Below are 27,603 nucleotides of genomic sequence, written 5' to 3' on the forward strand. Positions count from 1 at the left end.
CCTTTTAATTTCCTGCAAAGGGGGTATTCTCTGCTAGTCAAAATCCTCCAGTTGAATTATTTATAAACTTAATCTATTTTCTTTAGAAAATATTCATGATTTCCAGTTCAAAAAGAGAAACTATATGTCCAGCTCCTCAAACACCCTCAATCACAAGTGAATCAAAATTGTTATTTTCTGTTAAATCCAGATATTTGTGTATAAAGTATGCAGACAAATGGTCTTCACTAGTACATGTTGCAATGGACTCTGGCATGAGTTTTCACATGACTGACTAGTATTTACACAAATAATGGATGTATAAAGACATTGAGAATCTTACATGAGTCTGGTTCCCACTGAACTCAGAATTACAATCAGGTACTACATATGTTTCCAGCAATTCATCTGTGCTGTACAAAGTGGACACAGACAACAAAACCTCACCTTAGCACCTGATGGGATTTAATTAAAAAAGTCAATCAGTTACAAAATATTTTCTTAGAATTAACAAAAAGATAACATTTTATGCAACTCTCCTGCTAGGTAACACAAAGTAAAGACTTTTGAAGAGCCTGCTGTTGGTGAGATAATGTAGTGAAATGGCTGACAAGGAAAGAATTGAGTTCTTTACCTTTCTGTCTTGTTAATGAGACTCAGTATCTGGGCTGCTGTGGCATTTATAAGAGCAGAGACATGAGAATCCCATGACTGTATCTTACTTATAAGATATTCTCTGTAAGAAAATCTTTTACTCAGATGATATTTCTTGCAAGCTTGCAAAAAATCCATTAGCTCTTCAATGTCACCCTACAGGAAAGAATACAAACAAATGTGAACATTTAATTAGATGTAACGCTAATTTCGGCTAACAACTGTGAGTATCAGAACAGATTTTTTCATTAATAGGGCAAAGTTTAAAAACTCCTACAAGTGTAAAATAATAAGCTTGTATCAACTTAACTCTAATGATCACATCAAATGATTATGATTATTTCAACAAAAAACCTCAAAAAACAAACAAAAAAAATGTTCAGAGCTTTTGGCCTGATAATACTGCGTGTCCTTTTCTCAACAGTTGGTGCATGTCCTAAGTGCGTCATTTGATCAGATATTCACCATTACATACACCCATTCACCATACATGCAACCCTACCAGTGTTAGCAAAACTGTCCTTTACAATGTACTGTAAACTTACATAAAGGGTCACATCTTCAAAGGTGTCTGTAAGTTGGCTTCAAAGCCAACTCTTCCATGTATGTTGAGTATAGCACAGGGAAAGCCAAGCCCACTACACACAGGCTGGCTTAGAAATTCCCCCTTCCAACAATGGCAAACAGGAAGGGCTTAAATACCTACAGATGGGTCTGGGCAGAGACCAGAGTTAGGCACACAGTGCTCTACAGCAGACATTCTGCTAGCATAAATAGCCAAGACAAGGTCTGTTAGTTACATGACCGATGTCTGAGCACCCAAAACATAGTCAAACCTTCTTTCACTTGCTATACCTCTTTGATCTGTCTGCTTAACTATCTTCTGCACAAAGTGCTTGCTGCATCTCCCTCTGACAATGGCCCATGTGTAGCTTCTGTATACAAGGTTGTGCATCAGGTTTTAGGAGTGGACCTTACATGCTCCGACAACTACTTTCCAGATGTTGCTTTTTAATCTCCCCCCTCAACCTGCAGGACCACAACCATCATACTCTTCCTCACAAAGGAGCCAGAAGAAAAATGCCCAGAACTTCTGTAATCCAGAGCACTAACTTTCAACACAAATGGAATAAAAACCAACCAAACAAAAAAAGCAGATCATGAAGAAACAACTTAAGCTACTCTACTGCAAGAGGTTTAAAATGTAGCTGAAAACTAAACTTAAGTCCTGAACATAATCTCCATCAGTATCCCTTGATAATACAACCTGGAGACACTCAACCTCTCTAAGTACATAATCATAGTACTTCAGACACCACAATTTCAATAAGCTACATATTTAGATTGGGGAGCTCAGTACATCTCCTGAAGTATATAAGAGCACTGGGTGCCCAGGGGGTTTTGAACATGTGCATGTACCTCAATATTACAGTTGTGTAGATGGCTGGATGTGCATAATGAATGCATTATAATTTTTTAAATACTTTCTACGAAAGCTCATTATGAAAGTGATAACATTAATCCTGAAACAATTGTTGAAAGTTCCTGCAGATTTGTATTTTGTATTCTGTCTTTAGGTTAGGAATGGAGATATCATCCTATTACCTGTACTTTAGAGTAACTTTCCACTAATGTTTTAGCTGCTTCCACCTTCAGTTCTCCCTTTGAAGTGGCATTTGTTATTTGTGTAAAAAAGATGGTATGTAGCTCCTTTCTCTGGGTAACAGCCAGCTCTCTATAAGCCTTTGCAAAATATTCCTCCTGCTTTATGAAAAGGAACCTCTTCAGGCAGTCCTGCTGCAGCCTGTGAAGTTTGTCCAGAAGACTTCTGTATTCTATAGCAGGCTGCAGAAAAGAAAGAAATAAATGCATCAGAAGTGATTTTCAGAATTCAACATATTTTTAAGTTTCAGTGCTTCTAGCTCACATAAATTTTATAAATACTTTAGTTGCTGCCATTTCAGGTTTACATGAAGGCTAATATTGAATCAGTGTACACTTTGCATACTTTTCACCTGTTTGGATGGCAGGGCTGTACAGTTGCCAGTTTCTAATCCAGGTATCACTTCCAACGCATAATAAAGTCCTTTTAAAATTTACAAGTCTTATATAACATAAAATATATAAAATGCCATGAAATTCAACACAAAGACTATATATTAAATTAATTTTTTAGGTTTCATCAATTCTGAAATCTTATAAAAATAAACAGACTCAGACTCATATAGCATATACCAGTTAAATAATAATAAGCATAATTTTAGAAACAACATAAATTAGAAAAAAATTATATTCTACTAAAAATCTCGAGAAGTTTTTTATTATTGGTGACCTGCTTTAACCATCAGTTTCTACAAATTAATCCAAGAGCATTGTTTTAGATTTAAATTGATAACCATGGAGTAGAATTAAATGGTAATTACTTTAAAATCTTTTTTAGCAGAAATACTTCCCCTTAGCTCTCTAGTAAGAACTTACATATTCAGAGTTTTAATCTCAGATGGCATAAAGTCGTTATAGAATCAAAACATACATGTCCCACAGAGCAAAGAATGCTTCTTATGCCAGCAGAGCTACCTAACAGTCACAATGTCAGTTGTTCTAAATTTCACACCAATTATCTTGAGGAGAACTGCTCTCTGCACTTCACTTCTCTTTCCCAAGAGACACACTGCAGGCAGCAAATAATTAATCAAAAAGGAATAGAAATTCTATGTCTTGGCTGAGAAGGGGAGGAGGTTATTGCTCTAGCTGTTTTCCACTGCCATCCCTTGGGTGTCAGTACCCCTGCTGCCCAGGAGAATGGCTGTGAGCCAACCCTCATGCTCAGAATGTCCTTCTGCACCACGTGCTGTGGCACGTGTAAAACCAGGTCCTTCCACAGACAGAAAAGTCAACAGCAACAGCAATGATAGGATATGGTAAATGGATCAGGACAGGTACTGGACTGGCCTTGATTGCTTGCTTGACTCCTACTATTCAGGATTTTCATTACAAATCAGACTGACCCAACACCAATGCATTTCTTACAAAGCAAAGGCACTTTTTGAGAGTATATTTAGGGTGAGTTCACACACTGAGTTTTCAGTCTCTCTCTGCAAAGGCAGGACTTAGCTCAGTGAGGTCTAGGCTCCTTCTATATCCACCTGAAGGAGAAAGTCTCCAGCAGAGTACAGTTCACCTCATCCTTACGAAGGTGTCCACAAGTATCTCTCCCTTCCCACCTCTTGCATCTCTAGCACCTCTAGGTGCTAGCTCAGGATAGGCATATCCTACAGGCATGGAAAGCTACACAGTCACAATTTAAAATCCACCTGAAAACATCAAAGAAATTCTACTGGCTCACTATCCTTGTGCCATTAATTTTCTCTACTTAACAGCCTGATAAACCAAGTACTTTCTGAGAGCCTCAACATACTGGAGAAGCTTTAATGGGTCATGATCTGCAAAAAATAATTATTGTGTCAAAACTTTAATAATGAATTGTCATAAAAGACCTAAACAATTATGGGTATGTGATATGCAAATACCACTTGTGATCCAGAAGCAAAGCCCCACTAGTAGGTAACAAACTGCACTATTTGTTCCCACCAAGTCACCCTCTTAACAAACATGAAACATCAACTCGGGGCATTTTGGCATTTTAAGCTTACAGAGATGAAATATTCAAAACTTACCAGAATCATTCTAAGCCACAGGAAGTTGTTACAAATAATAATAAAGGATGGGGGGAAATCAGTTTTATTGTAAACATCCAATATACTCAAAAAAAGACACGGAAACTGGAGGATTTTAAGGAATCATACTCTGACTTCTCTTATTTATTTATTTATTATAAAGAGGCTATTTCCAAGAGAAGTCTATTCCTTGCTCTGTCTAAAATACAGATTGTTCACAGAATTCACAAAATGACTAGGTTGGAAGAGACCTTAAAGATCATATTGAGTCCAACTCATGCCCTAACACCTCAACTAAACCATGGCACTGCTTGCCTTCACTCATTTCAGAGGGAAATCAGCCTTTGGTTGTGCTTATATTCTAATTTTCTTCAAAAACAGAACATAAATATTGGAAGCTTTTTACCTAGACTATAAGGTTTATGATGCAGGGAATCTGTTCTGCTCCAAATGTACAAAATACTTCACACAGTGTCTGAAATCTCAGTGCTGCAGTAAAACACAGTAAATGAAAGTATACCTCTTTGCAATAATGTAAGTGATTAGAAAAAACCCCCAAAACAAAGAGGGTTATGACAACCCTTTGTCTTCAGATGTCACAGACTGTCTCGAGAAAAAATCATTTTCTGGTGATTTAAACAAAATTTCTTAACAACAACTACCATGATTATAACATCTGAATTTTTGAACACATTTAATTGTAGATCTTTTACTCTTCTAGGAGGAGAACTAAGCTGTTCTAATCTAAAAGAGAAAACATCTCCATAAAACTACATATGATGCAAAATCACTTGGTTTAAAACCAGATTTACCTTTTCATTTATTTTCTTCATTAATTCCTCAGCCTCTTCATTTGCAGCTCGTGCTTTCTGGCATTGAGCCTCCATTGCCTTCCTAGTTTCCAGATTACACTCAGCTGTTAAAGCCACCATCTTCCTTTCATACTCCTCTTGAATCTCTTCCTCCATTGCAAGAAACTGCTTTTTGAAAACTGAACTTATTTTCTTCTCCACATGAGGAAAGATGCTGTGATTTAAGACCATGTTCTTCAACATCATAGCAATCACTTCTTTACAGATCTGCATTCGACTGGCCTCCAGGTTGGCATCTGCCCGTGTCAGGCTGGCAACCTCCAAACTGTGCAAAGGTAATCAGGACTGTTAGAAACTGCAGATTATGGGAAATTTCTGTCAGAAAACAAGATCCTTGTATCTAGAGCATTCAACCTCTAGACTGCATCTAGATTCACTCAATACTGGGTAATGAAATGGCAGTCAGAGATGTGCAGGAATATCACAGTATATGAGTTTATTAATCATGATAGTAATCATTCATTAAACAACACGGTGAGTCAACTTCTACTACAGCAACTTTAATGAAGTATGCCCACACTTCCATTTCCAATTCAGACAGAAAAATAAAAATCTTTTCTTTACTAATACTCAATACATTCCGTCAGATAAAAGCCAACAGAAATATCTGACACCTGTCCCCCACCAAAAAAACCAACCCAAGCTGCTATCCCTGTTGGGAAGCAGATCAAATGGGCACCTGAACAGATGATAAATTGTACTGACTTTGTAAAACAGTTCTAAACTCACTGACCCATCTAGATTGATACATCACTGTTTCATATTCTTGGCTGGTGTATGCCCTTCTCTGCAGGGAACAGGGAAGAGCTTCAATTTTATGCTAATACAAATAAAATAGCTGGTATCTGTCTCTCATGAACATTAACAGAGTTCTAGAAAAGAGATCAAAGCCATATAAATATACAAGAGCTTTTAGAAAATACAATGTGTCATGTTGCATATAAATACATTCTCATTTATCTGTAGAGTTAAATTGGAATTATAATTATTCTAATTTCATATACAATGTAACTACTCTAAATTCTACATCTGAACTCAATTCCATACTGGAAAACTGAGTGGATTTTGTTCCTGCATGTCAAATTGTATACTTCTGTGTGTGGACCATGTATACACAAATTTCTTTGTGACCTAAAAACAGACTATTAGGGGCTTAACCCCATTTTTTTTTTTTTTGCTTATGCTAAATTATTGGTCTAATTTTTCTAAAGAAAAATCTCAGAATAAATTTCAAATCCATAGCAAAGATCTTGGTAAGACTTGCAAGAGAGTGGAATGATACTACATTCAAAATCATATAAAAGAAGACATGCAAATCTAGAAACACTTTGCTTTTTTTGTCAAACTTTCCTTTCCTTATGAAAGCAAGTAAAGTTTAATTAAAAGTAAACCACTGACATATCATCACTGCCTCCCTGACAGCACAAGAGATGCATTCCCCCCATCCTGAAATTGATGGGGTGGAATTATTTTCTCATAATGACTCAAATACTTGAAGTATTTGGGAGACTAGCTTTGAAATGTAATCATCTACCACAGACTGATTTTCTGTTGCAATTTCTTGACATCACAGAAACACACTAGTGATGGCTGTCCTCACCATGGCTGCAGGGCTGGCTGGTTGGCTGTAGCTGCTCCATTTTACCCCCTCTTCCTTATATCAGAAATTCCTGCAATTGAAGTACCATGAGCCTGAAACATTTCTCACAGTAATCTGAAGATCCTCCAAGAGCTAATATTTGCTATAATATCCCCAAGGCAACACAAGCATCCAGCTGCTCTGTCCTGTCTACAGATGGACACTGCAGCTGGAGGTACACAGCTTTCTTGGGTAACATTTCACCTACATTCATGGTAAAGTACCTCAGGGCACCTTTCCCTGGGCAGAGTCGTTGCTCCAGGAAAGAGGGCAAGTGATGGCAGGATCAATGTATCAGGATGTATGTTTTCTCTTAAGTAATTTTGCTTACAGTCTCAGGACACAGCCAGCTATTATCAAGCTGTTTTTGACAACTTGAAAAAAAGAGTTGTGTAAATGCACTTATACAAAAAAAAAAAAGGAATCAGAGAATGAGAGCTTCTTGCTATAATATTTCTCTAATGACTGTGAGGCAGTGGTAGGAGGCCTTCCTTCATAGATTCACAAATTCATTACTAGCCTGTAAAATCCAAGCCACCAGATTTATTTTTCTTTTTTACTTCCTGCTTTAAGTTCAGCAGCTCTAATTTAATTGAAGCATATCTGTCTTCTGTGAGAAACATCCTGCCTTTCAAGCATTCCCTAACAAAGAACTAAACATTTTAATCAATTGTTCCACTAGGTAATTTCTCCAAAGAGTGCCTCATCCTCAGAATTTTATTAGTTACATCTTTCAACTCTCTTTGTTTGCCGTAACAAGTTCCTAAGTCATTATTTTTCTGTTCTTCAAGCATGCAATGATAGATGGTTGCCCCAGCACCTACTAACCCTTTCTTACTGAGATGTGAAAGACTGAATTCCTCATCCCTTTCCTTGGAAAGTAACACTTCACAGCTCTACCACATTGTTACATAGTTCATAACACATAATTTATTCCTTATCACAAATACAGGGTTTTTTTAAAGCATGCCTCAAAGAAGATTAAAGCTATTCCTCATCCACCTCCCTATTGCTTTTCCATTCTTGTTCATAATTGATCACAAGAATGAAAACCAAAATGAAACACCATCAGAACATTTCCTGTTATCTTTCCCTCAGTCTTCCCACAGCACTTCTTCCTACTTGCTGCAAGTCATTACAGACTCAACCTGATTCCATTTCCAGCAAGATTCCCATGCTCCTTTTCACCCTCAAGGAGAACTACAGTACCCCAATAACCACATGATGCAAAATCCAGGAGGAGCAATGGTAAAAATCACCTGATGCTGCTGTGTCAGCAAGTGAATAATGAGTCTTCTGGGATCTCAGGTGTATTTAACCTGCAACTCATACTCTTCATTTTCCTGACAGCACACTGGTGAAGAAGGCAATGGAAGAGAAGTTTATGAACTGTTCCACCAAACCAAGGGTAACAGCAGAGAGGAAAGTAATTACAAGCCATAGTTCTCCCAGGTCACATCTTTGAAGATAGCTCCCACACCATCACCTTTTGGCAATGGCAGCTGAAAAAAGGTTGTGGCTGTAAAAACATGAAAGCTCCCTTCCATATGATGTGCTCTGCTTCTAGTCTGTGATCTTCATACAGCAGCCAGCAGAAATGAGACAAGCTCATCACACACATCAGAAACCTTGCTTCAAGCTCTTTACTCAAAACAGAGAGGTTGAGGACACCTCTAGCATGCTGCTTCACACCAACAGCCAGTAAAACAGGAATCCTGTACATACTGAATGCTTTCATTTGGTTTCATTCAACTCCCTCAGAAGAACAATGTTTACAATCAACCAGATTAAATGTTTCACATCACATGGGGGTAAAAAAATTCTAGCCTGACACTCTGTCTCCTCAAGCCAAGGTACATTTAATAATTTACTTTAAATGCTCTCCACTCTGCTTGTTACAGTAATTGATGTTTAAAAGGTCTTGCCTCACTTCCTGAGCATATTCAGCATCATAGAAACATGAAAGCTAATGAAGTACATGTAGCTGATGGCAACCTATTGATGAAAAAGTTGAAAGCTTTCGTTGGAGAAAGCATGTAGAGAAAGGATGAGAACAGATCAGAAGGCAGGTGACACAAAAGGATGGGGGAAGGAAAGCTGAACAGACACACAGAAAATGAAACTTCAAACAGCAAATGCAAAGCTTTATCACTCACTTGAAGAGAAAGAGGTTTTAAAAATCTGTTAGAGAGATCTGGAAGGGGAGAATCCCAGACGCCAAACACAGAGAAGCAGAAAGAGTTCCAGAGCAACTGATGTCCTCCACAAACCTAATGAAAGAATACAGGAAAGCAGCTGAGGTCAGGAAACCAAATATAGTTAATTCAAAAAAAGACAGACCAAAACACAACACACTACAAAAAACTGAAACCTCTCATTAATGACCAAGTAATTATGTCTTTAAGTCTTATTATTCAAATTACAGGCCCACAGAGAGAATTTTTGAAGCAGAGAACTTATAGCTGCTGAATTTAACAGTCCTAAAAATAACTAATGGCTTTCAAACACATTTTTAAAACTAAATCTGAATTTATAAAGATAAGAAACTACTGTGACACAACTTTCTGAAGTCTAAAAGGGAGAGAAGCATTAAACAAATTCCCCTTTGATGACATTTTCTCATCAAAACAGAAAAGCCTGTCATTCTCGGAAGGCTCATCTCTCCTCTGCCAGTGGCAGCTAATTAGTAGCACACATATTACAAAAGTATCCAGAGGAGACTGGAGCTCTATTGTAGCTGTTTCTGTAAAAGTACTGCTTCAAATACACAAGGCTCCTGGAAAGATGTAATTAAGTAGTTTAGAGCCATTTGTGGACACTTTATCTCCACTGTTTTCACTTCAGCAGTGACTCAGAGCCCCAAGGCACAGCAGCTGCACCAATTCCGGATGGAGAGAAGAATGGAAAGAGGGAAGGACAAACAGACAAGCACCCCAGCCCAGTGGCATCCACTGTTACAGCCAAAGCAGCATATGTCCTGTACCCACAGTGACGATGGGACAGCTGCAGTGAGGAAAGAAATGGGAGGACAACATCCAGATATTACGGTCCATGTTGCCTTGTCACACTTCAGAGGAGTGAAGATGGAGAAAGACGAGAAGAATCACAAAGAAACCAGTTCCTGCAGTGCTGGCTTTAGTCACAGTAAATAAAGAAAGCCAATTTGAGCATAATGGGCATTAGAGGTCTTCAAAAGCTGTTGATGTGCTGTTTCACAAATTATCCATTTATTGAGGGATTAGTAATACAGTACCAGTAAGCTGGGCTGTCTTTTGGTTTTTTGTCTGTTTAGTTTGTCGTTGCACTTTGTTGGTGGTTCCTGAAAGAATGTCAATGTGACCTCTCTGTGTAGCCCCACACCTTCCTCCCTTCAACACTCCCTCCTTTTTTCCTTCCTTTACATTCTATGCTCTTCTACTGGGTCCAGTCTCAACAGAGGCTGTAAACACTTCAGGGCTGGGATTTACACAGCTGCAGCATGACAAGGCACAAACCTCTGCAGGAGACTCAAACTGTACTAAAGTGGAAGCAGAGGCAATGGCATGAGGTCTGAACACCCACCCACAGCTACTGACTGCCCAAACCCAAATTCTTCTGGCACTCCTGTGCCAGAGTGGGATGTGTTGCATTTCCCTGGTCCCTGCCTGCTGCCAGGCTGTGTTAGCACAGGTCTGAAGGATATTCTGTGATACACCAGTAGCTGTACTGGCCTGCAGCCAGCTCTGAACTGGGGGAGTTCATCCATCAGTCCTGCGGCACTTACACAGCCAAGCGTGAACTCAGCACAGCTCATGCAGCAGCCTTACAGAGAATACAAACATCAGATCAGTAAATGAAATTGCTAAGAAAGGTAGACGAGGACTATCTAAGGATGATTTCACATGGGTGAATCATAGGTTAAGTTTAGCTTTCCAGAAGTCAGAATGCTGACAAAACCAAAAACAGGATTCAGGATATACAGGCAAGAAATATTAATTAAATAAAAAATGGAAAAAGATGAAAAATTGAGCTCCTCAGAAAACAAAGGTTCATGAAAACCTGATAGAAAGTCTAAGCATTAGATCTGGCAGCAGTTTCACCTATCAAATTCCTTAAATTCTCCACAGCAATATAAAGAGAGTATTTCAATTCTTTAAATTAAATTATCTGTTTAGAAAATATTTTTAAAATACAGCACTTAAGAGACTGAGAACCTCTGCATTGCTTGCAGAAAATAAGAAATATGACAAATCAGCAATCTTCAGAAAATCAATTTAAAAAATACATCTACCTATAATACTGCTGCTGCAACACAGTTCAGAAAATGGTTATTTCACTCTTTTGATCAGAAAAATACTATGCAAAAAGAGTGTATGAAAGATTCCAATTCTGCTTCTGGTGAAGTCATCACACATTCACACATTTCACCACTGATTTCAAAAACACCAGCTTCAGCCTGGATATTAACAAAATAATAAATAAGTATGATTGTTATATGCATTATGCATTAATGCCTGAGGAGCTTCCAACTCTGCTATGATTTCCTCAGATTCTTCTGATCTATCCACACAGGGTGAGTATTCAGATGACAGAAATGGTAGGACATATCAATCTTCATTAAAAATTATATGGAATAAAGCATTAGGAACACCACAACTCTCAAAAGAAGACTCTATTCTGGATGAGATAAATTGTTCTAGGTAGAGAGCAGAAATGACCCTTATAATTCTAAACACTTCATAGTTAGCCAACATCAAAGAAAAGCAGCATTTTTAAGTTGAAGACAGATATGCATTTCTCAATTTTAAATTACTTGTTTTCTTCAGCTCCCCAGTCTTACAGGCTCCTATCATATATTAAGCAGTTGATCTCTGATAAAAAAAAAGTATAGTTCACACACTTGTGAAGTTTCTAGCAGCACTCATAACACAGAACCACAAATGCAGGGTTTGGAGTTCATACCATGAGCATTCACTGCATCTTATATCAAAGTGATTACTATTTAGTTACATTCCTGCATTGTACACATTTCACAAAAAGAGTACTGAATATGCTCTCCCTTCAAAAATTCTAAACTTTTAATCACATTCTTTCCAAGTTATGAAAACCAGAAGTTTAGCTCCTCATAATTTTTTTGGTACTAACCATGCAACTATTTCTCACCATTTTCTGTGTAGGAATAGTCAAGTCTAGGTGCTATGACAACATGATCATTTATTCCTCATCCCTGGCAGTGTTCAAAGCCAGGCTGGACAAGGCCTTGAGAAACCTAGTCTGGTGGGAGGTGTCCTTGCTTATGGTGGGTGGGATGGGTCTAGAGGATCACTAAGGTCACTTCCAATCCCTTAAGATTCGGTGATTCTCTAATTCTTACTTTCCATTTAAATTCAGAGTTTAAAAAAAACAGAACATTTGCTCCGTAGGAAATCAAACTGGCATATACAGCAAGAAATTTGAATTTTAAAAGAAAAAGTGACCTTCTAAGATCATGGTAAAGAGTTTTTATTTTTCTCTGAAGGCTTTTTGGAGACAGTTTGATTCTGCTGTCTACTACATAGGCCTCAGTGTCCTCTACCACAGGAAAAAATCAGCTGCAATACATATTACTTACTCATTTACTAAAATAATTGGCAGTATGTATTGTGTACCAGCAGGCAGGTTCATATTCAGCTAAAGCTTTGACAAAGTCAAGGAAGCACAGCTTACAAAATGAAGATTAAAAAGAAAAGGTGTCGTAGTGAAAAGCCATTTAAAGAAATTAAGTTCCCTTTAACACATCTGTATCTTTTAAGACTATGATAATGATCAAGCTCCATCACACTGGACACAAACCCAAATTGCTCAGCTTTCTTTATATTCTCCTACAGACATAAAGAAAGAGACCCACAACATTTTGGAACATTATCTTCTAGTATGCTTGTCAAATATCCAAATCATATTGCTTCCCCTCATTAGTACTCGCTGCCCAGAAGCCAATATTCAGTAATACACACTGCAAGGAACCTACTGAGAATAAAAGCCAAGCTATTTTGCTGCATAATGTACATCAAGGATATGTCTTATTAAGACAAAATTCACAAAATGAGTAACCAAGAAGCTTCCTTATGAAACATTAAAAGTATGTTTTGTTCTCTAGCCAATCCTCCTGACACTGCAAACTGTCTACACTCCAAAGCTGTCCCTGTCCATAAATATTGAACACATGCTCCTGATGTATCTCCTAAACAATTTGGCACTGTCACTTCTTAAAAGACAGAACAGCTTTATATTGTAAAGGAGAAAACAACATGTGGTCTTACTTTTCAGAGTATTTTTCTCATCTGTATTTGAAAGACCAGAATGATTCCAACCATGAGAGTGCAATGGAAAGGAGGTTATCAATTATGCTGGCAAGCTTGTATGTGTGTCACAGAGACAAAAATGAAACATACCTGCACCAAAACACACAGAAGGAATTACCAAGCTAGCATACAAGCAAGATGATGTTGGTTGGCTGAAAATACCTATCACCCCTTGAATCCTCTTTCATAGCAGGAATCACTGTAACTCTGGATACCTTTGTGGTCTACCTACTATCCTCATCCTGGAAAAGGAAAAGATAGCTTAGAAGGTGAAGCAGGTTAGTGAGTGTTGACTAATGGGCATCTACTTTATTCACTGCAATGCCCTTCCTCTTTAGAGGTAAACAGAACAGAAACTGAGGAAGGAAAAGGAAGCAAGAGACATATGCACTAACTTCATAAAAACATTAAAAAACTTCAGCCTCTGGACACATATTCAAACAAGGTTACAAATCCTATTTTATAGGTTTAGAAATAAACCTGTTATAAAAATAAACCTTTAGAAAGGTCTGCAAGAATATTTACCTTTCTAATCCATAATGTATCTGAAAATAGCCCAGCAATTTTTTTCAACCTATCTAGATACCAACTATCCCTGACATAAATTAATGCTAAAGTGAGTTTAAAAAAATCTTTGATCCTGTTCTTCCTAATATTCACAAAATTATTTTCAGAATAAGCCTTCTCAAAACCTGAGTTGCTATACAGTTATAAAAGCAAGGACCAATGTACAATTTATAGAGATAAGTTCCCAATTATCAGGGAAAGGCAGAAAATAATAATGCTATTAGTTACCCTTCAAGAAAGAAAATTCCATCAATGGTCCTGTAACTTTTCAGCTTCTTCAGATTTTATAGTTGCATAATACTGCCTTTAACCTCACTTACCAGGGGGTAATGATATGACTGCATAAACAACATTTGCTCATCCTCACATAAGACTTTTTTTATAAAATTCAGCTGAAGAACAGATGACCTTTAGCAATAGCATGTTTCTGTCAAAAAGTCTTTCAACAGTATCAGGAGTGTTTCTGTGCTCTAGCAAGTGGTCCCAGCAATCACAGGTACACAGTATCTTTCTGGCAGCACTACAAAGTGTCACACCTTAGACTCTGATCCAGCTGTTTGCAAAATACACTGCTGAACAATAATGCTGGCACTCAGGAGTGGCTCTCTTTTCTAGGACAAAAGCCACCCTTTTGAAAAAAGAATGTGTTAAGCAATAGTAGAATACTGTGTTTCAACATTTTCTTGCACACCAAGAAGTTTCCTTTCACATAGTGAACCATAGAGAGACAAAGCAGGGTGTTTATTTGGACTGGAAACGTGCATGTCTAAAACCTAGATGGTGTTGTGACTTCTACAAATGAATCAATATGAAATATGATGGCTTTTCCTTCCCATAGATGATTGTCTAAAACAGTTCAAAAAACCTAAGGTAGTTCAATAATATGTGTAAACAAACACTATAAAAAACAATAAAGAGGAGATCCTCAAAACATATTCAAAGGTTTGGCTGATGATAAAAATAATAAATGTGATGTAATAGCAGTGAATTCTTACTCTTCTAAAGCCTGACGCATGTTCCCAGGTTCTTCAAAGAACAGAATATCAATGATTTGGTCATTCATAATTATATCTTCACTCAAGAGATCACCTGAATTAAATTGAGAATGCTCCAGTTTGTGATTTTGGCTTAGATCAGGCTGTATCTCCTAAAAAAAAAAAGAAAAAAAAAGGAGAAAAAGTAGCAAACTCTAGATTATAAAAAAATATATATAATGAGTATCTGATCTAATTTTATTTCAGTTTAACTCTGGGTGAGAAGGTTTCTACCTATAATCAAACTGTAAAGCTGGAAAGAGTAGAAAGAGGTTGTGCAATTCAGATATGTATCTGAAATCAAATGTACTACTTTTATTTCAGACTGATCTTTTTTGTATAGAACTGATCTGGAATACAGATTAAGAAATGGAGAACACAGAACACTTGTGAAAGTCATCTAGGAAGTTGTCTTCCAGTTCAAACTTTCTAGGTAATTTTTTTAAAAGTTGCCATGGTATAAAAATTATGTATGGCAACATTACAGTATTATTAGGTGAACAACATGGAAAAATGAATCCTATCCATGATGGAAGTGACTCACTTCACTGAGACTTCAGACTGAGGGCTAGTAATATTGTGTAAAAACCCCACTATAAGTATCTGCTGCTAGACCAAGCTGAACCTTTTTTACTAATTCATTATCTCTATTTCTTTTGTAAAAGGAAACAAGTCACATCCTTTTCATTGAAAGAGATTTATTTTTCAGACCTAAAATAAATAAAAGTTACTGATGGTGTAATTTGCAACAGCAGAAAGGCTGTAAGCGATTTGTGAGCTACTCTGGTCAGTCCAGAGGGATGAGAGATCCACCACCCTTTTGGCAGACAAGGGGTTCAAAGCTCTCAGCACACCTCTCTTAGGACTACACCAATCACTGTAATAGTCTCACTAAGGTCTGTAGCTCCCTCCCAATTAAGTTGTTATACTTAACATAAATCCAAAAAAAATAGTAGGAATGGCTGGAATTGCACCAACTTGATTAATATCTATCAGATTCTGTATTTTCTTTCTCTGGTGCAATATATACTGAAATACCTAATAATGGCACAGAACAATGAAAATACCTTCAATCCCATCTGTTTCGCTTAATCACTGAAGATATTATTGCACATTGAAGAAACTAAGACCAAAACTCAAATCCCTATTCCTGATAATCAGAAAAAAATTTGCACCAAAGTTGCTGCGTTCAAAATAACCCAGAGACCTTCTGCTTCTTATTCTAAGGGATGGAGGGGAGGAAGAGAGGAATATGGAAAGACATGAACAGGCAAAGGGTAATCCCCCTCTGATCTAGAGCCAATATCCAGGTACTGACAGCAGCTTTTTGTGATCAGACTATCATGCTTACACTCACCTCTAAACCTGACTGCACTAAATTTCAGAGGATGTAGAGATTACATTACCTGTGAGCCAAATCCATCACTTGGTGGCTTCTTATTCATCTTCAAAAACTCTTCAGACAATCTTAGCAAGTTATATCATCACATATGATCAGTGAAAAAAATTAAATAACCTACCCTGACAGACAGTAACACTCACCTGGTTTTTACTACAGAAACTCCATTTTAATATTTGGGTCCGGTAAATGATGAAAAAGACAGCACATGTCAACACAAGGGAAACAAAAAAAGCAATGAAGAATGCTGAAGCACTGATGGCATGGCTGTATAAAATCTGAAATCAAAATATCATTTAATTAAAATTTTATTTTTAATATGTAAAAAGGTCAGATCATAACTATAATTGAAACACTGTAACTGTAAGCAAACTGTAAATTATTTTTAAATGGCTTCACACAACTTCAGGATTTCTCAGCTCTATGTTATTACTACATTTTGATGAATATTTTCAAACAAGTCTGTATTTTCAATAGGTTTCCAAGTCAGCACAGTTTGCTATGTTCACCTTGTCCAAATTCCTGTGTAATTCAAGCAAGAGAACCCCAGAGACTAAATTTTTTTGCTTTGACTTTTGGATGCCCTGTACTTAATAGCCTGTTTTCCAAAGCTGCCACTCTCCTAAGAAGTCTCATTGAAATTTCTGGCATTTGATGTTGCTCATAGGCTCTGGAAAGTGAGTCAGATGTTGGCTACTTTAATTAAAGGCCATTTCTTAATTCAATGAAACTGAGTAAAAACCATAGGGAGAAAGTACTAATATGAGTTCAGAATAAATATGCAACTGACACCCACCCAATCTAGGTGCAGCTTTCTCCATTAGCCTGAGTCAGAAAAGGCTGGCAGAACCATGAGCCACGAACAACTTTTTAGACCTTTCACTTTAGCTCTTAACTTAATCTTTAAATTAAATTGCATTAAAAATTTTTACTTCATGCTCTATGTAGCAAAAGTTAATTCAGTGTTTGTTTAGTTCCATGAGATCTTTCAATGAAAAACACAGCACAGCTATTAGTATAATGTTTCACCTCTGATCATTCTGCTGGGGCTAGGAACTGTAAATAATTAACATGCTGCTTGCAAGCTGGGTTTGGTTTTTTCTTGGAACAGAAACCTGACAGCATTCCACAGAGTCAATGGTAATTCTGCACAGGAAGTGATATTCAAACATGGCCTATGATTTGAAAATAATTTATTGCAATTTGACACCTCTGTCACATCAGGACTCTGACTGAGATCCCTCCACTTTCATGGAACAGGAGATGCCACAGATAATACTTAGGGGAAAAAAGCTGCTTTGAAACCACTTCATCATTTTGTCTGAACCCACTTGCATTTGTTTAATTTCCATGCACTCTGTGAAATTTAAGGATCTCTCTAGGCTTCTGGGGAAAGCAAGAATCTGGTGAGACGATGGATTCAGTAAAACTGGAAAGAGGCTGCTTAAGAAACTGCATTTCTTTTGGTGAAGAAAAAACACTGGCTATGGAATGACTCTGTGCTTTTTAACAGGTGAGACCCATGGTGGGAGAGTCAGTCTGCATGAGGGAAGGCAGTTTTGTCCGTGCTTTTATACTTAAAGAAATGGGCTCTGGAAGGACAGCCCATGTCTCTGGGGGAGCTGTCAGTCCAAGCAGAACACAGCAGGTGCTTAATGCCATCTGAAAGCACCACAGCAGATGGTGCAGGGGAGGTGCCAGAGCCCTGGCTCAAGTCAAGACCAGTGCTGGCTACAGAATGACCTTCAAACCACAGAAATATCAGCAGGCCTCAAAAGCCATTCCTGAAGCCAACCTCCAAAGCCATCCCAGCAGTGGGAAGAGGCATTACAGGCCCAAGATTCTCTCAAGGACTGATATGCTCCCACTGCTTTTTGCATGATGCTGAGGGAAGCAAACCTCATGAAAATCAGTGTAAAGGAATTATTATCATCTCTCCCATGGAACAGGCTTAGATGGGAGAACTTCCCTTTCCACCAGTGTCCCATTCACCATCAAACTCCCCCAGCCAAGGGCAGAGGCACAAAGTACTGACAGGTCCTGAAGCACTGTGGGATGACATGTGGCATGGACACTCAGATGAGCAATACTCATATTTTTCCATAACCCACAAAATTACCTTGTTCCAGGCAAGCAAGCACTTCCAGAGGCACAGAAGAGAAAGGGTTTGTAAAACTAAAGGACAGCATAGTATCTAAGAGTTAAAACAAATCATGTGAAAGCTGATGGGACCAATGTAGCATGAAACTGTCATGACTACACAATTAATCCTTCACTAGTCATTCAAATACTGTCTACTTAGTCACATATGTGCATTGGCTTCAACATATCCATGAACAGGCTTAAATAATTACTTTTAATAAATAAATCTGAGATGGAGAGCATTTATGACAGCTGACAATATGAATGAAATAAAATATATCACACCTTCCCCAGCTAATCCTAATTTCCTTGCACAAACTGGTTTCATTCCAAAACACCTTATGCTTGGCCACAGCCCAAAGTCAAATATTATGCATGTGAAACATGATGAGTTAAATAATTTCTAAGTTTTACTTTTCAAAAATTTACAGTATTTTCCACACATCTTTACCACAGGTTTTAGCTACAAAGCCTGTTCATTTACTAAGTTCAAATGCAGCTGAGCTAATTTTACCTACCTACAGAATAGTTCACAAGAACTTTTTGAGGTCTAACTATTGGAGTTCAAATTGGAAAAAAATAATAAGCACAGTAAAAAGGTTTTATGTATAATAACAGATTGCAGAAATTTTCATGGTCAGTTGAGACCAATGTAGCTTACAGTCTTGGCTTAAGACATCAGCAACTGCTGCAAATCAATTCACACCAAATTTTACAAAAAACATTCATGAGGTTATTTTTCTAACCCAGTCAGCTACCTCATGGTTTACACCTCTAAGAGTTTCCAAAAAACAGATGTACGGCAAGTCCATTTGTAATTCATAGCTATACAAATGTCCAATCCTTATAAATATTACTAGATCTTTATCCAGGGACTATGAGTTCTCTAGCTTTTGTATAGTTTTAGATCATATCTTGTTTAATCATGGCTTTTATCTTAACAGAATGGGCACTTGATCTTCAATTACAAGGAAGCCACATTTTGGACATTTTATCTATTACAATAATAAAAGCTGAGAAGGCAGAGATGCCAGCAGAAGAGAATACTGGAACAAGAGGCCCCTGTGCCCAATCTCCAAACACTTTACTTATTCTAAAGGCAGAGAGAAACTCATGGGACAGGTCCATGGAAGGAATGAGTGGTCTAGTCCTCAGGACCTATTCAGGCAAGCCCTATCCACATGCACAGCCATGGCAAAAATGTTCTATGGTGAAACAGTTTGCTTCTGCCTGAAGACAAATAATCCCAGCACTCTTGCCAACCAAGCCACAGCTTCTTTAAAAACAACCCCTTGCAACAGCAGCTTGTCAAATTAATGAGAGGCTGGGGGAGAGAAACAAGTTTGGTGAAGGGATTACTCTAGCAATGAAACTGATGGATGAAGTAGAGAGTTTTTTAATAAAAAAACTACCTAAAAGAATAATAGTGGTGCAATCAATGTAATTTTGAAGGTTTATTTGGCCTGTTAAAAACTACAATTCAGAACTACTTCAGAAGCCAAGAACAGAAAGTCATATTGGAAGAATTACTAGTTAAAAAATGAAAGGAAGCATAAATTATGCCACTCCTTCCACAGTTTTATTTGTCAGGCTTGAGTATCAGCATCATACAGAAACCTTTTCTCAACAGGTGGAGGATAATTTTACCCTTTTGGAAAAACAAAAAGCTTTCTCATGGTGGTTAGGCATGGCAGCAGGTGAGCATAATGCTCATCACTGTTTCCTATGCCTGGATGATTCTTCAAATGAAAGAACATGGCAAAGAGCACAATGGCATTTTTAGATTTTCCACACTAAATATTGCAGTTTAGGACAAAAGAAGACCCCGTATGCTGTTTTGTTCCTCTTAAAATCTGAGAAGGCAGAACCTGTGTATGATTACTAGCCAATAGCTGGGTGATGAGACTCAAGTACACAAGTGCATCCTTAGCTCCCAGGATTTACTTTAGATTGTCCAGAAGTACAAGCAGGAGAGTCAATGTAATACCAAATCATAGAATTTACCTTGGTCCTTTCTTCTTCTGTTATGGTAAGTGATGCTGTCAATGATACGAGATGTGTTTTATTCTGAGAGAGATATGAAAAAATTACCTGTATTAAAAAAAAAAGCAGAATCCACTGGCAAAAAGCCTAGAGTCTCTAGAAAAGCCTCTCCTTAGAAGATTAGCTATACTTCTCATTAAGCTTAAAGCTGAAATGAAACTGATAGAAAAATGCAGTGTACTTCAGGGTAACACTAAAAGACATGGAAGCAGCTGCTCTGCAGGATGCACTCCCCATATCCCAATGCACAAAGTATTACATTTTTCTTTGCCTATAAAATCTGGGTTGACTAAGAATGCACAGAACAGAAGCCACAGTCAGTACATAAATCTCTACTTTTACCATGCCCTGTTTTTTAAAGTTTTCCTCTCCACCACTCCAGTACCACTCCCATACATATGGAACACCTTTTCCTTCAAAACCAAGGAGAAAGGCAATTGAAATGAAAACACATCTGCAGGTTACAATTACATGTAATTATGAAAAGCACAGAAAAACCATCAAGCCATATTAAAGGATTGAAAAATTTTACTTTGGCAGAAACCACTTGTCCTGTCTCCTACTCAAAGCCAGGCTGATTCCAGTATTAGAACCAGTTGTTTCAGAGCCTGATGAAACAGAGTTCTCAAAATCAGCAAGGATGGAGATTTCTCAGCTTCTCAGAAATCTTTCAGACACAGAAAACTCTTACACTAAAAGGTGTCCTTCCTTTCTTATGAGCAAGGAAGCTTTTCCTTTGCTGCAACTTGTTTTTCAGTTAAAATAAATTATTTTATGATAAAAATATGGCAAAACTTTCCATCTCTGAGACTTCAGGAATACATATAAGTATGTGGGACATTTATTTGTGGGACAGATCAACAAACTGGAGACATATATGAAAAGTATAAAGAAAGGCTACAAGACAACACACAAAAATACTTAAGGAGGTCTAGGACTTCTTAAGCTATAAAGAATAATTAATGCATTTATAAATTCACAGTAAACAATCAGAGAGCTGAAGAGTTTCATTTCATTACATGATGGCCTCATTATTTAGGCAGGCAGGAACCACCTTGGAGAATGGTGTTTTTACAAAACTTGCAAAGAGCAGAATAAAATTGTGAATAAAATACCTGTGATGAACTCCTGAAAGTTAGCTTTGCAGGCAGTGTCAAGACCCTGCCATGCCACATTTCTTCTGCATCAAGAAGTGCAGAGTAGTTGATTGCGAAGTGTTCTCCACCTATTAAAACAGGGATATGGAGAGATTTGCTTTCTTCCACGAAAATCTCTCAAAGATCTCTGGAGAATCAGAAACCCTTGGGACAAAAGAAACCCTTGGGACAGCACTGGAGCTTTTCCTTTCTGACACAGCAGATGTCACACATCCAGAGTAGACAGTTCATGGCCACCTGAGCTCAGCAACATCTTTAATATCTGCTGCCTCTAAGAATTCAAGCAAATTCAGCCCAGGATCTGGAAACTGCATTAAATGATGCCCCAACTTACCCAAAAGCATAATTTTTTGATACCAAAAATCACATCAGATTATTTTTAAAATATTTTTGTTATAAAATGGACGGCCTACGTTTTAACCACTAACTTGTTGATTCTCCCCTTGTTGAAATCAAAGAGAAATCTGACAGAATTCAGGTGAATTTTCATTCACAATACACTTATGTATGGAAAAACTATTATGGCCAACACTGAGCATGACTGTACATAGGCTAGTGTAGATAGGTCCTTTCTGTTCAGCCCCCGTGGCAAGGTATGGGCTGACTTCAGGACTAATATAGTAATGACCAAACTTCAAACTACGCAGAAATCTGGTCTGCTGGATTTTTTTCTGCTTCAGAATTTTTCATACTGATTTGTCTGGAAAAAGTGGCTTCAACTTCATCTTCAGTAATTATAAATAAATTACGTAGCTGCTCCAACTTGGCTTACTATGATCAGATACGAAAGCCATTTTTCTATTCTTTTTCAGGGATAATTGTTTCCAGGAAATCTCCATGGAAAGCCAGCAATTCCTTCACATTTCCAAAAAGACCAGTCCTGCAACCACTGCTCATACTGCTGTAAACAGAAATGAAGTTTGGCTATCCAATTACATTCATAGAGCAGCCCCAGGTCTACTTATTTCCCTTTTCTACGTGGAAATCTTTCACCATAAAACTATCATAACCAGAGATACTTCCATCATAAACAGGAATCAGTGAACACTTCAGTGGTCACTGATTCAGTGAAGCTCCTGGAGAAATGTTGTGACTCCCAAAAGCAAGCTGCTAATTTTCAACATGTTTGTGATTAGGAAAAAGGAGATGAAGAAATCAAGAAAGATAAAATTTAATGCATGTGCATTGATTAAACTGCTACCAATTAGAAAAGGAACAAATTGACTTCACAACTGGAAGAGGATTATTTCTCTATTACTTGCTTTGACTTTATAATTTGTTCAGTTTGGAGAGAACCCATACTAAGAAGAGCTGCCTTATTTCTGGTGAATCATCTTCCCTGTTTGTATGGCCTCCTGCAATTCCAATGCACCTCAATACCTGAGCAAGCTGAGCTGCTACACTTGGCTAAAAATGCCTCAAAATATGATTAAAATGCCTTTTTCAGAAATTTTTTTAAATATCCAAAATTAACAAATACAATTGTGAAAGACTCTCTTTCATTTTTGATGGCAACTTTTACAAAGTAAAGGAGGCTTAGTTCTGTGCCTAGAAGACTGGAAGCAGTCCAAAGGTGGGAGTCAAAACAGTTAAGAGTGAACTGACAAAATTGGAAACTGCAGCCTAAAACCCTTCCCAGACTTTTTCACCTGTATTAACTGATAATCAAATAATTTACAGCACTGTAATTAATTAAATAAATAAATACTGTGATTTTAACAGATATCTTACATGTGTTATGAGGGGTATTTTACTGCAGATTTTGTTACCTTGCAAGAAACTTTTCCTGTAAATCTGTATGCCATTTGTGGTCTTATTCCCACTGGTTTTTTGAACATGTAGCCCAGTGATGTTGTCCATGAGGATAAGATCTGTGATGTTTGTTGAGAGGAGTGTGTTGGTGTTATTAATCACAAGTGTAATGTATGCAGTTTGAGGGTCATGTTCAACATCCACCTGAAATCAGAAACATTAGTATTAATGGAGCAAGATGGCTGTATGTGGATCTTAACAGTAAAATTCATAGCCTTGATTACAAATAAAAATTTATTATATGTACAAACTTATTTTTTGAAGGTATTCTGAGTGATCTGCAAATGAAACTACACTCAGTTTGATCTCACATTCTCAGTGAGATTTTAATCTTTGGTATGTCAAACTGTTGCTTGGAGACAGTGGCAGAAAGCCAGAAGGTGGAAACTCAGCTCATACAGGACCAGAAGCGTAATCAAATTCTGAATATATCCATGGTACTGCATACAACACAAAACTGGATCATAACTTTATAACCAGAGTTTGGAAAATTCTTAAATTTGTACCACAAGGATGCTTCTTTTGCAAGTGTTGTCACTGCAAAATAATTCTCTCCATGCAGTTTTGGTCTCTATTTTCCTTTCTTTCACAGCAACCCCATTCTCTGAAGGACACAGACTGTCTTGACTTGCCCTTCCCACGTGAGGGCAGATGGAGCCCCAGTGAACTTGGGAGTTCATGGCTCTATTAGTAGTGATGGTCATACACTAATCACCAATCTCTAGCAGCATGCACTCATGTGATTTTATTTATTTATTCCATTAAGCCCTTGAGTCTCATTGAGCAATTGTACCCTCTAAATGAAATTATTCTGAGCACAGAGTTGCTTACTGACCTCTCACCTTCCAAACTGCCTTCCTCTGTAACTCATATTAAACCAGAATTGTCTAAATCTTTATAGGATCTAAAATAATATGGTGATCTATAGTATATTCATGATGATTTATGAAGTTTCGTGTCAAATAATGACACTAAATTAACAGTCCTTGAACTGACAGAATTATGATTCAGGCCGAACTTTTATCTTTTTAGATCTTCCTTTTAAGGAAATGTCTACACTGTATCTGGACACCAGCAAATAAAAAATAATAAAGCAGTCCCCACAAAAAATGAGTTCCAAAAATATGAAGTGTGATAGACTTCAGAAATCACACCAGAGTTCATGGTATCCACAGGGTTCAGTACATGCACCTATGGCCTCATTGTGCACTGATCTCTGCATTTCAAATTAAGAACCAGATGACATTTTTAGAAATTAAGGGACCAAATTCCCAACTATTTATTGTACTAGAAGCTGCAAGCAATGTATAAAAATGTATTTATTAATGCATGTATAAAATGCATGTATGTATTAATGCATGTATAAAAATAGGCTTAGTTATCTTTCTGAGGAAACCATTGCCAATATCATATGCTTGTATATCATGAGTTATATCCCAACTTCTGAGAGTTAAAATCATCAAGTATCAAAAATGTGTTGTATTTGTGAGATTTTCTCTCTCCTGGTTTCTGAACTGGTATGATGCAGTCAAGATACCACTCAACATTTCATGTGCAATCACAAAAGCTCGATACCTGCTTTAAAAAGCAAAATCAAAATGAAATAAGAAAAAAGTCTCAAAAGCCCATTTCTCATTAATATTAAATCCATGTTTTTCATTCCTTATTTTTGACTGGCAATCAGACCTCAGCTCAATTGCAAAGAGGTTAAAAGAATTTGGATTTTTTTCCCCTGAAATGAGCAGATGAGAATCAAGCAATAGGTATGGTTTGCCTGCTCCTGGAAAGAACTCCTCTACACAGTGCTACCCCTGTGATCAGTGACCACTGGTTACCCTCTTTAAATTGCTCCTCTAATTTGCCTGAAGATGTTTTTTCTTGCTTTTGGAGCAGATGGTTAGGCTGCCAGGCACCTACAGGAACCAAACCCAATGGCAGCCACTGATGATGCATAAGCACCTACTCTATTTTCTCTCTGCTGCTGAAGTGCCCCATGTGTGTCATTAACCCCTGCAAGAGATCTCACTTCAGGTACCTGTGAGAGTGGCATGAAAGACACGACAGGAGAAAAGAGAGGAGGAAGGAATTGCCACAGAAATTGAAAGGAATGGAGGATCCTTGTTAGGACTAAGTTAGACAACTAGAGCAGGAAAGAAAGGAGAAAAAAAAAGATTACAGGATCATTGATCATCTCCAATGCACGAATGCTTAGGAGACTAAGAAACAAGTCAGGTAAAAGTGTTAGAAGACAAGCAATTAAATTGAAAGATTTATTTCAGCTCTGCTAAGGATTATTGTCACTGTGAAGTACTGTTACAGAAAAGTTCACGTCATACCATGGAATGAAGCTCTTGAAGAAACACATTTCTGAAAAGGAGGAAGACAGTGGGTGCTGGAAGCACTGGTAAAATTTAAACGCCTCCATTTCAATAGGGCTATTTCTACATTAAGATTCTGACTCCAAGAAGCAAACATAAGACACCTCCATGCTCTGAGGTGGGACCCATTGCAGGAGGAGGAAAATGTGCAAAATTCAGTTTTTTCTATTTAAAACAGCTAAAGAGCACCATATGGCCAGTCTGTCTCTTAGCATGAAAGCATTTGTTCACTCAAAATAGGATTGAAGCAGAAGACAATGTAAGCCAAGGAAAATTAAATGTGAATTGTATTTGCAGGTGGAAGACAATCACATATAATATAGTTTTCAGTAATTTACAACTAATAGCACTACAAAAGTATTTTCTGATAAAGACAGCATCTACAACAGATTACCTTTAATCTCCTACAGCAATTATTTTGCAGCTTTTAATGAGCCTGTGGGAGGCTGTGTAATAAACAGCAGAAAAAACAATATGGCACTGTTTCAAAGCCTGTTCCTGAGAGGCTTTGGTATAAAAACTGGGGATCCACAGATAGGAAAGCAAAAGATTCTGTGTTACTACTTTTATGTCTGAAATGCTTCCTATTCAGCCTCATTAATCATTATATGCTGCCATTTCAATAAAAGCATTAGAGGTAATTAGCACCATGAAATGTGATGCATATTCATTCTTCTCTACACAGGAGATCTGGTGAAGGTCACCTCTTCTGTATTGGTTACTGAATCCTCTACCCTCATAGGGCTGAATTCAGTTTGGTCCTAAAGTTGGATGTGTTCTCTCTCTCTCCAGAAGACAGCCAAGATGAACTGACTGGAATTATAAAAATTCATACCTGCTTCATTGAGTGCAAAGAAAGGGAAAATATAAAAGGAAAAAAAAGTAAGGAAAAATAACAGTCTAGTAAAAATAAAATGGGAAGTTAAAAAAATTTCCTTATCTTTGCTCCTTACAAGCATTTACATAAGTCAAATGAAACCTTTTTCCATTAAATACTGTGCTGCAGATGAGTCCCACTGAATATTCCATGACACAATAGATTTGCTATGATTGTTAGGATGCCCAAACACACAATAGGCAACACGGGTCAGTGTTTCATCCTTCAAAAGAAGTCCACACTTGGCCCAGGTAGGGCACCCATGGCTGGGCCAGGGGAATATCTCAGAAGGTTTATCTCATCTTGTAAAATTTGTCTATGTCTACCCAGCCTCTTGGCTGATTACTCTGGAGTTCATTGGGATTTGCCCATTTGCAGTTTTAGAAAGTGACAGCCAGGTTTTTACCTGAACCACAATCCAAAATGCCCTGAAGCCTGAGAGATTTCACTGACTTCTGTTTTAAATCAACATGGTAAAACAGTGCCTCTCAGAGAGTGGGACCATTGTAACAACAAAATGCACATACTCCCAAAAACTCAACATGGGCACAATCAGGTTCCCACTTTTTAAAGGTCATTGGGCACAAACTTCCTACCAACAATCGAAATGTAAGAAAACTTACCATGCCACACTTTTGAAGGGTTATTCCAAATTCAGAAGACACTGACATATTGGACACATCTTCAGGCTATGGAGGAAGGGGAAAAATCTACATAGTGTTTGAAAACACAATTCACAAACTTCAGCAATAAGTTAAATTATATAAATAAATAAATAATTTTAAAAAACATTTGGAGGTACCAATTGGCTTAAAATGTAGGATTTTTATTATCCCAACAGTTTAATCTTTTTCCTAGTCCAAATGTGTAAAAACTACTTATTTCCACAAGTAATTATCAGAATCTTATTGATATATTCATCTTTTGACTATCATGAGTCACAAAAAAACCACACTATGCACGAAGTTCATCAGACTACACAGTTTCTTTTCATTACTAAGTCCATCAGAATTTACACAGCAATCACACAGTTGTACCTGTCACAGGAATTCT

At 37.5% G+C, this 27,603-nt stretch overlaps 1 protein-coding gene across 7 annotated transcripts in view; it reads right to left on the minus strand.

Annotated features, from left to right (window-relative positions):
- EVC2 (EvC ciliary complex subunit 2) overlaps positions 1 to 27,603 on the minus strand; it is a 60,214-nt gene that overhangs the window by 22,775 nt on the left and 9,836 nt on the right. For 4 of the 7 annotated variants that reach the window (XM_050973560.1, XM_050973559.1, XM_050973558.1 and 1 more), the window contains exons 4-12: positions 27,174 to 27,239; positions 23,253 to 23,439; positions 21,442 to 21,551; positions 20,288 to 20,374; positions 16,285 to 16,419; positions 14,704 to 14,855; positions 5,123 to 5,447; positions 2,239 to 2,478; positions 614 to 789 (exon numbers count right to left, since the gene is read on the minus strand). In XM_050973560.1, coding sequence (XP_050829517.1) covers positions 614 to 789; positions 2,239 to 2,478; positions 5,123 to 5,447; positions 14,704 to 14,855; positions 16,285 to 16,419; positions 20,288 to 20,374; positions 21,442 to 21,551; positions 23,253 to 23,439; positions 27,174 to 27,239 — 1,478 coding nt within the window. The remainder of the gene's footprint in view (positions 1 to 613; positions 790 to 2,238; positions 2,479 to 5,122; positions 5,448 to 14,703; positions 14,856 to 16,284; positions 16,420 to 20,287; positions 20,375 to 21,441; positions 21,552 to 23,252; positions 23,440 to 27,173; positions 27,240 to 27,603) is intronic. The other 3 variants (XM_018924870.3, XM_030239617.2, XM_050973561.1) reach the window with 2 other exon arrangements.

This window comes from Serinus canaria, chromosome 4 (assembly GCF_022539315.1).
Source record: "Serinus canaria isolate serCan28SL12 chromosome 4, serCan2020, whole genome shotgun sequence".
NCBI lineage: Eukaryota > Metazoa > Chordata > Aves > Passeriformes > Fringillidae > Serinus > Serinus canaria.